The 17,596-nt window shown below is 40.1% G+C and overlaps 1 protein-coding gene across 1 annotated transcript in view; it reads right to left on the reverse strand.

Moving 5' to 3' along the window:
- The window catches only part of RNF219 (ring finger protein 219), a gene marked incomplete at its 5' end in the record, with an annotated part of 17,574 nt that extends 658 nt beyond the window's left edge, over positions 1–16,916 (reverse strand). Inside the window, 5 exons of the mRNA XM_009876172.1 lie at positions 1–867; positions 10,659–10,747; positions 13,853–14,101; positions 15,725–15,816; positions 16,781–16,916. The exon at positions 1–867 is cut by the window's left edge and continues 658 nt beyond it. Coding sequence (XP_009874474.1) covers positions 1–867; positions 10,659–10,747; positions 13,853–14,101; positions 15,725–15,816; positions 16,781–16,916 — 1,433 coding nt within the window. The remainder of the gene's footprint in view (positions 868–10,658; positions 10,748–13,852; positions 14,102–15,724; positions 15,817–16,780) is intronic.
- Positions 16,917–17,596: the final 680 nt, after the last annotated feature.

Consider the following 17,596-nt stretch of genomic DNA (forward strand, 5'->3'; position numbering starts at 1 on the left):
TGTAACCTTTTAGGCAAGCAAGAACTTGTTTTATCACTGGACTTTGCTGGTGTCTCATCTGACTGACCAGCTACTGCGTTTTGCTCTGACTCATCAAAATCTAAGTTCTTAGCAAAATTTGTTGGGCAGGTCCCCCAAAAACCTGATTTTCCTGCAGTAAAACAGTTTAGCTTCTTTTCACTATTACAGCTGCTTGTGCCGTGTTCTGGGGAATCTTTGCTGCAATCATCAGAGGTGTCACAAAAATCTTCAAATTTCAGTTTTCTCAGGAATGTTGATGGTTTCCTTGCATTTTCTTTTCCATCAGGAGTGTTCAGCCGAAGACGACTGAGAGACAGAAAAGGAGTGCAAGGTGGTGGAAGATCATAAAGTTCTTCATCCTTATATGGGGTACATTCCTCAATTTTATTCCACTGCACTTCTAAGCAGACATCCATATTTGTAGCATTTTCATCCAGAAGGACTCCACGACATCCTGGAAATAGTTCTTTCTTTGGGGGACAGTGGGTATTTGAGCCATCTGAACCATCTTGACTAGAAGAGTTTAAGCAAGTTCCACTATTCGTTAGCTGCTCAAGACCGTCAGGACTTTGACTGGTAGTCAAAGCTTTTTTCTCCTCAGCTTGAGTTTTCAAACACATCGCATCTTCGCTGCTCTCAGCTCCTTTAGCATCTGTGGAGAGCGTTCTCTCACTAACAGTGCTCACTGTCTGGGTTCCTTCGCTGGCGTTTTTCAGCTGTAAAAGCTGACACTCCATTTCTTCTATGTATTTATCACTCCTTTCCAGTGCCTTTTTTAGTCGGTTCATTTCACGTTCGCTTTGTTCTACTTTGGACTGAAGCGCAGCTACTGTAAATCTACTAAACCTGCAAGAAGAAAAAAAGAAAGAAAATATTAAGCTGGATAAAGACATTCATGTGGTGCTTTGTGAGCTCGTTTCAAGAAAGAATAAAGCTATTAAACATTGTACTAATTTGAAAACAAAAATCACAACTTTTCTCTGCTAGTTATATATATAAAAAAATACATATAATGTATAGGTGGAGGTGAATACCTGAAAAGCCAAAATTAAACTATTAGAAGCAGTAAGGCAATAGCAAGCAGATTACCCTTCCAGAGGCTGATTCTATCAATTCAACTCAAATATGCATGAAGAATTATCCCCTAAAACAATGGCAAAGATTTATGATAACATTTGAACAGTGGTCCACATCTTGAAATATTTACATTCAATCATTTTCCTACAGTACAGCAGTGTTTTACAATACATTTCTTACACAATGTCACCTTGTCAAATATAAAATGCCAGTATGAAATTCAGAAACTGTAATAGTCCTTTGCGGTGGTTTAAATACTTATATAGACCATTTCAATTACGTTCCTGTTAGACATACAGCTTTTCCTCAGCCATTGTGTGGATGGTTCTTCCACTTACTTCAGGGCTACCTGTTTTTTTGAGCTTTACCACTGGAACAATCTCATTTCTGCCTTGACTCCAATACAAAAAGCCTGCCACTTGTGGTTTGTGAAAGTTGCGTGTTTGTTGGGCTTCCAGCCGGAGCACATTCTCAGCTCCAAGACACAGAGCTGCCTTCCACCAGCTTTCAAGACTGACCTTCCCCAGAGGGCAGGTGAAGGTTTCAGCTATATGCCCTGACTAATTCTAACCTGTCACTGACAGGTGGACACCAGGGAATTCTCTGCTCCAGTCGAGGCTTTCAATTTATAGGAAGAAAAAACAATTAAAATTCTGCCATTATTAGGAAGGAAAGACCTGCAATCGCCCTACAACACGGACACGCAAAGGTTTCTATCACAAAGGAATGACGACGCTGTGTGTGGGCTTACACTAACCTCCGCTTTCCATCTTGCATCTCTACAAGTTTACGTTTGCTCTTCCAGCACAAACACTGCCTGGAATTTCCACCCTGTTTCTTTCTTCTGCCTATCCCTTCTTTGGCATCTTTCAGAGTCACAGGCAATTCCTATTCTGTTTTCCCCACTCTATCCCTTCAGCCCTTTGCAAAATGCTCCCACTGCAACCCTCAGACCTGCGAGGTCTGAAGCGGATCTATCTGCAGGCTGTGACTATGCAAAATAGCCACGAATCCATGCATGTGCTCTCAACAAAGAACTGAATCTTATTTCGTTTCCTCTGTTCCCGAGCCCAAAGGAGTGGGAAACTGCTCAATGTTGACAGCTGCAATACACTTAAATCAGCAGCCAGGGAAAATAACGAGGGGAATCACGAGCCCCAAACAAACCGGGCATACGCGATCAGATCAAACAATGTATTTGACCATTCCACTGCTTCTGAGGATTTAAAGGACTTGGAAGATTTTGATGCAGATGGGGCAGCAGTGGGGAAGATTCACACGACAGTCTAAGTCAGCTCTTTTGCAGAACTGCTCCTTGACCACGTTTTAAATCAGACCAGCCTAAGCTCCACAGAGATTTGGGATACATCACTCACTGCTCTGTAGACCCAAAATGGCAAAGTAGTAATTTTGTATTTAGGGCTGTTCACTCCAGGGGATTATTTTTTGCCCCCTAAAAGGGGCTGGCTGGATTGAAATTCTATAGAGGTAAGGACTCACTCCCTCCACCTCTGCATTACCACTGTCCAATTGTCTTTGTCTTCATAAAAATGAAGACAGACCATTTTTCATCTGCCTACTCTATGGGTAACAAGTTTTCTCAATTGATTACAGAGGCTTCTCCTTTTGTGGATTAATGCAGGAGGGAAATTAGAGAAAAGGTGCACAAGACTTCCTCCCTCTCCCCTATGAAACGAGCAGAAATCACAGATAGCTTAGGAATGTTTCAATTATATTTTCAGGTGAAGTGTGTTACAATGAAAATAAGCATCCTCACACACAACACACTGAGACTTATTCCCTCCTTCGGTAAGAGGAACTCAAATTTTGGTTTAAAGTACTGAAGGAGCCACTCTAGCACAGGAGGGCTCACACAAGACCCTTCCTGCTTCCTAGGGTGATGCAAAAGCATTTATTTTGCCTTTCTCCAACAAATCTGTTTCATACAGCCCTTACAGGAGCAAACTCAATGCTGCTTAATAAAGGACACAAAAATGATACAAAAATATAATTTAGCTTAATAGCAAAGTAAGAGATGGGGAAAATGCTTATGTAAAATAAGCAAGATTTTCTGGTGTCTGCTGTAACAGACATTTTGACATAAAAATTAAACATGTTTACATTTATATGCATACCTGGCAATTCCTTTTTAATGGAAGAATGGTGCAATATGTTTATTTAATGCAAACAACATTAGTGACAGCCTGAGATTTGCTTATGAGGAAGAAGCACTCTATTCTCAAGTGCAACTTTTATAACAAGTGTCCTCAGGTTAAAAAAAAAATACAGTATGTTGTTCAAAGCCAAACAGCATCACTAATATGTTAACAGTTGCAGAGGGATGTGCTTGGGAATTTTGGTTTTCAGAAATGGAGCATATGACACACTGCCTACAAACAGTTACCTTTGCAGTTAAGCACTAGAACAGAAATTGCTTTCTGTTCCTGTTCCGAGACTTGCATGCACTTGTTTCCCAAATCTTCAAGGACATGGGTTTTCAGGACAGCCATATCACAATGCATACATTTAAATCAATTCTTCCAGACCATATCATGACACACGTGTTTTATTAACTGATCTGGCAGCTCAGCAAAACAGACATGCATATTTTGGCTAAAGAAGCCAGAACCCTCCTTATCTCCCCAAACCACTCTTCTGTAAGATTTCGTTTTTCCCTTCAGATGTACAATGAACTGTGCCATAGCCAAAAAGTTAAGCCTGACACTTTAGGTAAACTATTTTTCCTGAACCATTTCACGCTTGGTAACAAGCTGCTGCATTCTTCAGTAGAAGTTACAGTATTCGCCATAGCCCAAAAGTTAAGCCTGACACTTTAGGCTGACACTATTTTTCCTGAACCATTTCACGCTTGGTAACAAGTTGCTGCATTCTTCAGTAGAAGTTACAGTATTCGGTATACATGTGGTAAAGAGCACTTTTCATATCCTCACACGTAGACACTGTCTCTCGTTCTCCAGTTGTATCACTTAATGAGCTTGTATCACTTGAAACATTGTGTTTATTTCAAGTACATTCTTTCTACAGAAAACTGAAAGCCCACAGAAATCAGTGGTCGTCATAAACTGAACAGAAAGACATTTCAGATAGGGTTTGAATCCTTCAACATCCAGTGACATTTTAGATGGCCTAAGGTCTTTTACGTGACTGCTGGCCTCTAGTTATCACTCCAGAAGGACAGAGGTATCCTGTAGGTCCTGTATCACAGCTGCCAGCCCCAGACAGGTGTACTGGATATGTTACAGTGTCTGAGGTGACATTGAATGTCTAGATGAATCCTGTACATCAGAACCGTTCCTCAGAGTCCTTCTTCTTGTCCTAACAGGATTCTAACTTGCCACCAATCAGAAAGTTGCAGTCAGCTCTCACCTGCAAGTGAGCAAGAAGAGCTAACATGATAGCCCTAACGTCTGAGTAACTCTCTTTCATGTTATTCCACAACTGCTGCCTCCATTATATTAAGAGTACTCCTGAAGATGTCCAGTTAGAAACCGCTTGGGAAATTTAACAGTCTCTCACCTAAAAAAGAACAAATTTCTTCAATTGTTTCTTCTCTTCTTATCTATTGGTTCTGCAAACTCAGTTTTAGGGTTTTATTTTCAACATCAGTCACTGCTGACTGCAGCAGACCTGTCTATCCAAGCCTTTAACTAATATCAACTCAGTTTAAACCACAGAACCTCATACAAACATTCCTCTTTGAGGACAGTAAAAGTAGCTGCAGTAAATAGTATAACCATTTCCAAAAGACTGTGGCTGCAAAGATGCCATGGAAGGTGACTCTGCAGTTCTAATCACCTGATGGTCCAGACTGGGGACCACCCTATGGCTCAGATATGCGAACATGATCCATCCTCCAAAGGAAACAAAAGGTGAGAAGGGAGAAATGACCATGTACAGTCAGAGTTTATCACGGTTCAATGCCAGAATGCACAACGAAACCCAGTTCTGTCACCTAGATACACATTTTTCACTGGGGTTCTGCAGTTGCACAAGAAGAAGGGTAGGAAATCCAAGAACAGAACAGCTGAAAGCCCCACTAATTCCTACAGCCCTTCTGTGATATTATGTACCAGATGCAGCTGGATGAGAACAAGTTCTGCAGTCATCCTCTACATGAACTATGAAAAGTGATCTGCAGCAACATCTTGAGAATATCCCAGGTTATACACAATTGCCTTAGAAGTGTATTGTATTTGCACAGGCATGTTTAAGAAGAGAAAAACCAAACAGTTACTGTCAGATGGAGGCCTTTTCCTAGTAAGCACAAAAAAATTCCAAAAAACAAAAAAACAAACTCAAGAGGAATACCTCAAGCATTTTGCTGTATTTAAGGTATGAAGCCCTGGGTATAGCCTATTCCTACTTTCCTTTCTGCAGGCCAGACCAGCTGACAGGTGAAAGCATACAATGACTCCTTCTTGAAGTAGCTAATTTTTTAAGCTTGTAGAAGAAGTTATTCAATATAAGCACACACTTGGCAGTAAATCCCCTCCATTGCAGAGCTCACAGAGTACAAGCCATCCTGAAGACACACAGTTTTCCTTTGAAATCTCTCCTGAGCACCAGAGAAATCCACTTTCTCCACACCACATGAGTAAGGCTAAGCTTTACTGTTGGTTGGATGACTGCAGAGCAGCAGGATTTGAACAGAAGCAGTCAGTGTATATTCTTTGAAAAGAGCTCTTCTTTTCATTTAGCAAATTGGGTGAATTTAGATAAATATGCAAAGCCTTTCCAAGCATTTTAACACTTTCCAGTGAAGGAACTTTGGTCTTTCATGCAGGAAAGCCACATTATACCTGACATTGGTGAATAGCACGAACAGAAAGGACGACTTCAAAATTACTACAAAACAAACCACTGGAAAAACCCACAAAACCAAGCAGTGAGATTTGAATGTCCTCACTCATCTGCTTAAGGTTTGGATCTTCACACCTGGAGCAGGTGCTTCCTAGGAATTTAATGTTATTACTTAAGAACTCAAAGTGTATTTGAAGGATACTAAATAGCATTTTCTCATATTTACTTTTAAGGCCACACCACAGCTGGCTTTTGAAGATGGCCACTCCTCTGGGACAGCAAGCTTGTGGGGAGCTGAGAAAGAGGTCCAGTTTTCTATCAAGGAAGACAGCAGCGTTCTTACCCTCTGCACTCTTGAAACAGGTTATTAGAAACCTATTTGTAGGCTCAGTAAAACGCAGACTGCATTAAATAGTCGGTCATGAGCAGAAATACTTGAGTTAGATAAAAATTGAATGTCATACAGAATGACGTAAAAAGTCAACAGCCTTAGACTTCAGTGTGCAGCTACCTGAAGCCACAAATCTAGACAAGATGAACAGTAAAATGGGAGAAAGGGGAAGAAAAAACCCCAAACAACAATAAAACAACTCACAAAACCAGAGAAAAGAGACAAAGCAACAATTTTCTGCATGTTACAGATAGTTTTTCAGACTGGGATTTTAACTGGCAGAAGAAATTAAATATTTAGGGAAAAGACTCCTAGGAAGCCTAGAAGTCTGGTTCAAGCTAATTTGAATCTAACCATTCATAAAATACACTATACCCTGGAGTAGATGGACTTGCTAGTCATTTTCCTTCAGGTAAAAAGCAAACATCCCTTTGCCAAAAATGCTTTTAGATCCATTGTGCCTTGCCAATGGACCTAACAGTTTTCTATTTTAAGTAGAGCTGGAAGTAACAGGGCCTTACCATTCCGCAAAAATTAAGTTTTAGAAGTTCTGTTCTGCATCAGGAAAATGGAAGTCACTTGAAAATCCTTCAAGAGAAAGAGCAAACAAAGAGCAAACAAGGATCACCAAACGATCAGTCTGATTTGCCTGAGAAATGGGAGATGCAGGTCTTTGGTAAGAATCAGAGCAAGAAAATTACCTCTACTTGCTTTTCAGACCTATGTCCCTACTATATGATGGAATGGTATTCTGGTGAAGATCCACGCTCAAAAATGTTTTTCAGGGAAAAAAAAATAACCTAATCAATCACCACCATCAATTAAAAAATTGTGTAAAAATCCCTGACATGGCTGCAATGTCAATTTTATTGACGTACTTGACATTTTCCAGCAGGTTTTAATGGATATGAACAAAGAAAAAACAGCTCAAGACTATGATGAAAGGAGAATCTTTATTGATCACTGAAGAACATTAATTATTTTTTTCTTGTGATGTCAGAGGCAGAATCTATGTTACAAAGGGATCATTCACCTACCATCAGTGTTCCCTTTGCTATAAAGCAAAGCCTACTAAAATAATTTAGGTTGTGATATTTAGCCTCAGTGTCACTACGCACAAAAAGAACTATATTTGGCATAAGGAGACTGAATAATGACAAATGCTCTAAAAAAAATTTGATACAAGTTTTACCTAGTTACCTAGCCAGTTGTTTAAGTGTGAATCCACACCTGAAAAGCTGAAGCTAAGAAATATATGACAAATGAAACAACAGTGGTGACACTAAATTATAAGGATCCAATCCAGTAGCTATTTTACACTGCACTAGAGAGTCCTTTAGACATTTCTTTTCCAAAAACTACCTTCTCAACAATTCTGAATAGAGTACACTGAAACAACTGTACTGCAAATCAGTGTGCCTGCACAGAAAAGTTTAATTATAGTGACAGTGTTGGACTCTAATGCTTACATTTCATAAGCAAGGTAAGAAAACAGTTATTGCAACCCCTGTTCAGTGTGTGAAGCCTGGCTGAAAGACCTTTTAGGTAAGAAAGTTTGCCATCAGAACTAGAAGAACATTAAAAAAGTGTCTTGATGTTAGATCTGATCTAAATATTAATCAGACTGATGACTACAAGGGTGAAAGTTAATTTGTAAAATCTGCTAACAACAAGAGATGACCTACCACCTGAAGGATGTGACTGGAATTCAAAAGAATTGTTTCTAAGTTTGACACGTGCAAAACATCAGTCTGAAAAAAGCCAATAAGTAAATCCTCTGCTTTGGAAGGGAACATTAGCCACACAAATGCAAAATGAGGTGGGAAGGTAATTTTCTAAGTAGCTCTTTAACAGAACTGGTAGTGGCCACTCATGCTAGGAGTGCTAGATAAAAGGAAACAACAAAAAGGGTATTGCAAAATATCAATGTAAGATGTTGTAGCAAGACACAAGACAGTTTTTCTGCTCTACTTAGTGCTATTGAGACTTCACTTGGAATCTAGTACCCAGTTCTAAGCATTACTGCTTCAGAAAACCACAGACACTGGAGAGTCCTGAGAGTGCAGCAAAACCAAGTAAATCAGAAGTTTACTTTTTAAGTCACACTTCTCTAGAAGAATTGGCCAAATTCAATCTAGAAGACACAAACAGGACTGAATTGGTATAGGTACGATGAATCAAAATTGCCAAGTTTAAGGTGTGGAAGGGTTTTTTCTCCCAGGAACAAGTTTTTCTTTGCCTATACTTAAATTCCTGCAAGTAGACTGAGCTCAAAGTAAAACCAAAGCTGACGACAACAAAAGCCATGTGACTGTCTACACTCCTGAAATGTTTGAACTGTTCCTGGCTCAGTTTAAGCCTGATTCAACTTACGTGCTCAACTCCCATGCACAGTTCTAGAATTAGCAATGGGCCAAAGATCACTCCCAATAGGTGCAAGATGTGACTATTTGTTCTGAAGACTCAATAAAAAAAATTTTAAAAATCTAATAGTATAGACACAGGCCAATGTAGCTGGTATCTAGGTTGCAAAACAGATCTCAACAAAGCCAATTACCCATAACATATGGCTATATCTGTGCTTCTAGAGAAGAAAGTGACTGGCTATTGTTTTAGCCCACACTGACAAAAGGTGGGAAAATAACCAGCTTGCAACAAAGACCAGTTCTTCACAGACTTACCCTTCTGATATCTGATTTTTTTGACTAACAGGATGGTAAAGAATGCACAAGCTAGAAGAAATGGAAAATCTCTCCACTGGAGTGTTTACCTGACATCAGTAAAGTAAAAATCAAGTTAGACAATCTGGTCTCTTCTGACTCTTCTAGGATTTGTTTAGTTACATCAGTTTAATTTTCAAGTTTGCCATCCTTGTCAACTTGCTCTTGAATCTTTTGGGGTAAAAAACACTCCATGCCACTAAAGCCCCTTCCATTGTCAAGAGCGTAAACAAGACTCTATCTCCTTTACTAGGAGACTTCGGGGCAGAATGTACTTTTATGCATTCAACAGCATAGCACAGGGATCCCGCATCTTCTCTCCTATCTTGAGTGACGAGCAGTCTGGCAGGCAAGCTCTCAATAAGGCTGAATTTCATCTTCCAGCAAGTGAGCTGTGAACTAGAACAAAATCCAGAGAGCTGTCCTCTTGCATTACGCAGGTGCCCCCAAACCCTCTTCCCTGAAAGCACCGTATAAGCCTTTGGCCCGTGCTGCTCTTACCTTTCTAAATTCTAAATCACCAAGCGAAAATAAGTAGAAAACTAACGAAGGGAACACAACTTTAAAAACATGAGCATGTTGCTAAACAAAGTACATTAAAGGAGAGGTACCTTAGCATACAGCTCTAATCACTATAGCAAAGTTTCTGCTTTTTGAGGTCACAGAACCACAGAATTTTAGGGGTTGGAAGGGACCTCTGGAGATCGAGTTCAACCTCCCTGCCAGAGCAGGACCACAGAATCTAGGGTAGGTCACATAGGAACGCATCCAGACAGGTCTTCGAAGTTCCCAGAGAAGGAGACTCCACAAGCTCTCTGGGCAGCCTGTGCCAGTGCTCTGAAACTCTCACAGTAAAGTTGTTCTTCCTCACGTTGACGTGGAACTTCCCGTGCTCTAGCTGGAATCTGTCACACCCTGTCCTGTCACAGGACACACATGAAAAGAGTTTTGTCCCTTCCTTCTTGACACCCAGCCCTCATACATTTATACACATTAATTAAATCCCCTCTCAGTCGTCTCCTTTCCAGACTAAAAAGCCCCAGGTCTCTCAGTCTTTCCTCACAAGGCAGGTGTTCCAGTCCATTGTCATTGGTGTTTTAACTGTTTAAGGCAGAGTATTAAACCCAGGTGTCAGTTTTGGGAATGATGTTCTCATGCTGCAGAAGTTCAAGTCTATGTATCTTGCTCAGTCACAAAGCTATCAGGAACTTTCCTTGAACAGAGAGTCTAACTCCACAGCACAAACGCTGAAGGGAGCAAAAGGAAGAACCAACCAAACCCAAATACAACCAACCAGAACATCTGCACTCAGTAAATGACCTTCTACCCAGTTTAGAAATTTCCCAATGACAAAAATAAGTTAATTGTAGAATTCAACTAATAAATCCATCCCTCTATTACTGGCCAGACAATGCAAGGAGCAGCACATGTAGTCATGTTGTATTCCATCACTGTAGACTATTCTGTAAGTTGCATTTGTCACCCAAGTCTGTGAGGATAAAAATTCCAAACTCTACCTGGAGACATGAATGCAAGACCATGTATACCACCACAGTTTTACGCTAAAGTCCTACAACAGTTAAACAGTCTATAAATAAAATACGGTAGCTTTTAAAATATTTACATACTTTTGGGGCGATCTACTATCGACTTCAGCTTTTAGTCGCAAATTCTCTCTTAAAAGGCTATTGTTTTCCATGCTCAGTTTCTTATTTGCCTAAGGAAAAGAAAAGGAAAAAAATAAGTATACAGTAAACTAGAAATGACTTCTAATATTTATAGGACAAGCTGTTTCTCCTTTTTAAAGAGACAGAACTAGAAAAGTGAAGGCAGGAAACAGCCTTCAGACAGGGACACCACTTAAAAATCACCATGGGAAATGGCTTGCAAAACTGAAGAGCGAACAGACATTTTTTATTTATATTCCCAAAATACATCGCAAGTGTCCTATCTAGGGAAATAAACACAGCTATGTTAGTTAGCATAGAAAGTCATTAAGGAGATGTACTAATGGCAATTCCATGTTTTTTTTCCACATGACTAAATACGTTAAGTACATTAACATTACAATGTGCAGGTATCAGCAAAACTAATGTTGAACAGCTTCCCCCATTCCAGATTAGAGTAAGATTACTTTTGGGGGTTTTTGACTTGTTTTTAAAGCATAGTTATCCTGTGGATGTAAATCCATCACGACAAGCTATTTGCAGCCTTTCTTCACTTTCTTCCAGGATGTTGTGATTAAGGCTCTTGATCCACAATCCTTCTTACTCCTTGAATTGAGGTCAACTCCTTCTTCTCAGTTCAGCAGACATCCTTGTTAACAAGATACTTCATATAAAGAGAAGTTTTCCTGCCGCTGTGTTTCAGAACAATGAATGCCACTATCCTAACAAGTAGAAAATACTCTTTGCACTTCATAGGCTGCTCAATCTCCGTATACTGAAAACAAACATCCCCAGCAACCTCTCCAGGTGAGGCTAAGAGAGGGAGGCGGGGGGAATGGAGCAGGAAAGAAAATAAACACCCTCCTCCTGACCCAAACACCACAATATTCCTAGGGGTAGAGCGAGTAAACAGAGACTTCTGGTAAAGAAGGAATGGGAAGGGCGAGTCCAGCACTGAGGTGCCTGAGCACCAGCTATTTGATATTGAAAAAATAAAGCCACAAAAAGCTATCCTGAAAGCAATGAGTAAGGATCCAGGACACCTCTCTTCCAAGGCAGCACCAAACCATTTGACAACACAGTCAAGACCTTTCTCTTTTTCCAGAGACACAGCTCTCCGAGTCACACAACCAAAGAGGAAACTGCATGACTTTCAAAGAGTTGGTAGGTAGGGCATCCACCTGGCACGGTAAGACCAAACCTCTTTGGTGTCCTTCTTCCAAAGAGCACTCTACCCTCCAAGCCAGGAATCTCCAAGGGATCCTCACTTGCAGCACAATGTCCTGATTAATGAGTTCATGTAACCATACCATTAATGAGTGTACTTTGTCTATTATTGCTACTACTGGGTTTATATTACCAATTCCATACTCATTATGACTGTAATAATGCCTCCTTTGGGAGTCTCTGCTTTAGGACATTAGATGATAAAGGTGGTAGCTATTACCTGACTCAGTCTGGCTTTAAGAAAGTGGTGGCAACTACATATTTTGAGGGGCCTTGTCTCACTGTGAAGCGATGGCTGGTTGAAGATGCTAGGTCAGGTACTTTAAGGGATAAGATTTCTGGTTTCAGACTGAGTGTATGTGGGAAGGAGGTCTTGTTCTGACTGGGGTTGGTCAGTGCACGCTCAGAGGTGAGACAATGTCTGTAAGAAGATACATGTGACTTTAGGTACTTCTGGAGGTGAGCAGCTGTTGAACAGGAAACAGATGGGAAAAGAGTGTTGGACTCGATATTTTCCAACCTAAATGATTCTATGACCACAACTGAAGACTTGGTCCCTAAAATCCAGCTAAACTTCTACTCACATCTAACTCTTAACTAGATTCAGAGATTCCATAAACATAAACCTCTTTTCTTGCTAGGGTTGAAGTCATACTGAAAAAAACCAAACAAATCCAAACACACCCCTCCCTCAGTGCCTGCTATATTCTTTTTACTTACCTAGGGAAAACTAAAAAAGTAAGTCATCGTAAAAAAAGAGAAAAATGTTAGGGGAAGAAAAAAAACAAAGAAAAAAAACTAGGCAGACAAGAAGTCCTTGCTGTGAATCCCCTTTTGCCAACTACAAGTGACTCCTGGGACCCTCTTAGGAGGGCACAAGAGGTGTTCCAACCTGTAAAGCTGAAGTCTGAGTCTAGCTAAGCTATTGAAAAAGCTAATTTTCAGAACTTGATTCATTCTTTTTACTGTTTATCACACAGTCCAATCAGGGCCAAAATTTGCTTTAGACTACACAGAAGCAATCTAGAAGTGTCCCATTAACAAGAGAATGGCAGAAGGGTGTAATGTGGGCCTCTGAGTCTGTAGCACTGGAAAACTGCAAACACCATAAATGCTTAGAAAGGAAAAAAGTGTCCCAAACACACCCCACTTCTGTTTTGCAGAAGGCAACCGAGGATTGTTAACAGAGCAAATAAAGACAGCATTTTGAATAAATGCAAGTCCAGACCTTTCCATCTGGCCTTTCAATTTAATCTTGAAATTTTACTTTTCTGCAATGTTGGAGGTGATTCTTCTTGTGCCCACAGATAGATTTTGCAAGATATTTTTATTTAGATGTATTTTCACATGACTCTCTTTTGCATCCCTCCTTCTGCAGTATCAGGTTTTCCTTTATATTACATTCAAGATGTATAAAAAAGCCGCAGATTTCCAGTAAAGGATCTTCTGGTTATAAAATGCTGAATCTTGTCTATTTTTGGTCAAAGGGTCGAGTTACTCTGCCTCAGCAAATTGCACCAAAAATATCGGCTAGCAGCGAGGGCAATAGTGCAAAAACTTTCTCAGCCAACTGTGCTGTGTTTGGCCACTGAATGTTGTAAAATAGACATATCATATAGATTATTGCAAGCCTGAAAAATCTGGTCATCAATATTGGTGACAAGTGCTACTATAATCCAATTACTCAGTCCTAGAGTGATGGAGGAGTTGAAGAAGAGTCACCTACAAGACTCACCGGAACAAGCAATAACATCTGACACTTGCAAAGGCTGTATGGAAATACTATGATGCACCGCCAGTCACTCTAATTCAATTTTTCCCTTTCTTCTGGATCTATGAAGTACCCAGAGGTCATGCTAGCTCTCACTCCCATTTAACTAACATGAAACAGTAATATTACAAGATAGCTGAAGAAAGGTATTTATTACCTCCTTTAACTTTTCTACATTATCCACCTCTTTTTTATACATATCATTGACAGCTTTCAGCTTTTTGCTCCACTCCTCTGGAGTTTCTGGGCCACTGGTATTTGCTTCATTTGCTGACCGTCTGGTTTCCTCATTTGGGCAAGACAAAGCCGATGCCGTAGGATCCAGAAGCGATTTCAGCTGCGTCTGTAAACTGAAATTTTTACCTCTCAGATCTTCCACTTCTTTTTGCAGGGCTTCTATTTCATCCTAAAAGGCGTCAGAAATTCAGAGGAATTAAAACAAAGTGCGAGACTAATTAAATAACACTGGCAAGTTCCCACAGCACTTTCGAAACGTGGGTTCTGGCAAGCCCAGACGCATGCCTTCCCTCATACGTATATCCAAGTATGCTTACGCGTTGTGCTCTAGGCAGGATTTTAATCAACCTCCACGCTCAAGCACAGTGAAGGTTTTAGTGAAGGGAATCCCTTGACTACATAAAGGACCCTGAACAAACTGGCGGGCAGACCGAAAGCTTCAAAGCATGAATCTATTATTAGGGTGCTCTGTGGGAGGATTTCCTGTATCAAAGCATGCTCTTAAGGTCGTCCTCTGCTGACTCATTTGCTGTTACCTGAGAATGTTTCTCTCATATCATTCGGAAACATCGCGTGCTCGGATGCCGAAACTCTCAAGATTCAAACCGGACAGAATGCTGCCTGGAAAAGGCTGCTCCAGCTACATGAGAGTAGCAACATCTCAGGAAAGACTCTCAAAATGCAAAGAGCAAAGCTCATTGCTGTATTGGTCTGAGGCCACAGAGAAGGAGAAGCTTTCAAAAGCCTATTGTTAAAGGGATAAAAGAAATCATTTATCCTGAAAACGTCTTCTATGCTGTTCACCAACTTAAATACTTGAGTTGCTCAAGGTCAGATTACTGAAGGAGGCCACATTTACATAAATCCAAGGCATATTTGCACGAATAATCACGTTTGGGTTTTTTTCTTCCCAGCATGAGAACAACCATCTTAAATTTAGGTTTTTGAGGAGATTTATGTTACCCTGTGCTTCTCTGTGATTTTGGAGTCGATTCACTAGAAAGGCAGGAAATATCCTTTTCCTGACTCTTTCCTTCACAGAGGATGAAAGAAACTGAGCTACAGGCAAGCTTGTCAGCCTTAACTTCCTCATCAGCTTTAACTTCCCCAGTGTTAAGGATATATAGAGTGTCTGTTTCCTTTCTCTCATTCTCTTCCCCGAGATAGGTTTCCTTGCAAAATATGCAAATTCTTCATGCTACTCCTACTAATGAGACAATGTCTGAGAAAAACTAAGCATATTCCTTATTGACACCTTTTCACCTTGTTCCTAAGAGGGTATTTTTTTTCCAGCAGGAGAGTGGAAACAAACTTCCAAGCATTGCAGAAAACGAGCAACAATGATAAAAATTATCCTATGCCACAAGGTTACAGGGGGCAATATTCTTTAAGAATAAAGTTAGTTTCCCTGACGAACAGGGAATTACTTCAGAATATGTTTGCATTTGTATTGAAGACAAAGCGCAAAGCTCCCAACACCCAATATGTATAAAGAAAACTCTCTCATACTGCCTGAGGTGAAATTCCCACAAAACTATAGAACTGTACTTGGCTACCTGTAGCATAGCAAGAATATCACCATGACTTAAGTGGGATCATTTCAAGCACCAGTAAATGCTCTTATTCTCATAACTTCAGCCAGAAGGTGGAAATTTAACGCAGCCGAGTTTCATGTGGATCCAGTATAAGCCTTTGCTCAAAACCAACAGGTCTCAAAACAAAAGGACCAGACGTATGCAGTGGTTTGAGTTGCAGTTCTTCTGGAAAGTCACAGCACTCCCCACGTCCTTACCTCATATTCTTTGTGGAGCAATTCAAGCCTTGTTTTACGTAGGTGTTTTCTGACTGTCGGACTAAATACAGGATCACTTTCGCTCGTTCCTCCTGGAGCAGCACGAGATGAAAGAAACACTGATATTGTTTCTTTTTCAGTCAATTTAATATGAGCAATCCACTTTATAGCACTTTTATTATCAGCTACTAACATTGGACTACTATCTCCTACCGTGGGAGATTTAAAGTCCTTTCCTTTTCAGAACAGGTCAGACAGGAGTATCTATTAGTGATGTTTAAAAGTCAAAATCCTGCCTCATAGCAGGAAGACAACTTTTGATTTTCTCAACTTAGGATTCTGTCAAGAAAAATACAATCTTATTTACGCTCACACTATTAAAAACAGAGCTAAGGGGGAGGAAGGGGGCAGGGGAATCAAGCATACATTTAATTAGGACAAGTTAGATTGTTTGAGATATATTTTTCTCTCAGATCCAAACAGCAGAACTGACATTTTATGTCAAATAAAGATCATAGTATTTCCTAGCTCTAGGAAAGTTCATATTCTCATTCAGGTCTTGTAGTTTTGCCTTACTTGCCTGTTAAGAGACATTTTCTTAAAAAATTAAGCAAAACGGAGGAAATAGTGAACAAAAAGTAAACAGAAAAAAAAAAAAGACCATATACTCATTCAAGATTGTGGGTTTAAGTACACTATTTCTGAGCTAGATATTGACCTATGCTCTTAAGTCAACAGGGTGCAATACATAGGTAGAGTACTTCAAGTGAGATGCATCTTTCACCGTCCACTCCAGATTTAAAAGCGATCATTAGAGCTGCAGGGTACTTGCTGCCTTTGAATAATCTAGCCATTAATGTACATGTCATCTTTGGAATTTTTACCTTGTAGCTATTATGTATGCTCCTGGAAAGATTTTAACTCAGACCTTCCTTAGACACTTAGGTAAAAAAAAAAAAGACAGAGGAAAAAGCATCCAGACATCTTTGGCCTGAAAGAAGTCTCCTCCAGCAGTAAATACCAGAAAGTAATTTCAAAGCCTAAAGCTGTCCTTACCTATAATTTCCTTACAAGGATTTTCAGGTGTGATAGGAATCCTGCAGGCTGGGCACTGATTATTGTTCTTCAGCCACACTTCAATACAAATGGAACAGAAGACATGGTTGTTGACACAGACGACTGGGTGACGGACCTTTTAGCATTAAGGCAAAAAAAAAAAAAGGCAAAAAGAAAGAAAATAAACAGAAAGGCACTATGAATACTTTAAAATTCTTTCAGGTAACAGAATATGAAAATACACTATTGCAGCTCCCAGTGCAAATGTGGTCTTGCAGGAAAAAGACACTGCTGTTTCACTGAGCAAGCTGGCAGTGACCTCCCAACTCAAAACACCAAACTCCCCTATTATTGAAAAGCTATCACCGTTTTTGCAAAACTAAGGCTCTTGATTCCAAAAGGTCATTAACACACGGTGTGGCAGGCCCCCATCCTTCACCCCACAACCTCCAAGAACCGCAACCATGGAAACGGATTTGCCTCCCTAAATAGAAGACCAAAAGACACGCATTAACCGATTTCCAAAAGTAAGGGAATGAGGGATTGCTCCTGGCAACAAGGAACACTTTGCTTTGGAAGAGGTGTCAGTGAATCGGATAGCATTACAGATTAACTCTAGCCCGCACATAATCAGCTTCATGGAAATCAGCTTTAAAAAGGATAAGGGCTAAAACCACAGAGCAGAAACATGAACCAGCAATCACTAATTTAAGCCTCCTGCTAGATATGCATTGCTACTAAATAAGTCATTACCCGAGAATGGGGCAGCTAGCTGAAGGATTAAATATTCCAATCAGACACAGATCCTTTCAAAAA

This window comes from Apaloderma vittatum, unplaced genomic scaffold, assembly GCF_000703405.1.
Source record: "Apaloderma vittatum isolate BGI_N311 unplaced genomic scaffold, ASM70340v1 scaffold37229, whole genome shotgun sequence".
Taxonomy (NCBI): Eukaryota; Metazoa; Chordata; class Aves; order Trogoniformes; family Trogonidae; genus Apaloderma; species Apaloderma vittatum.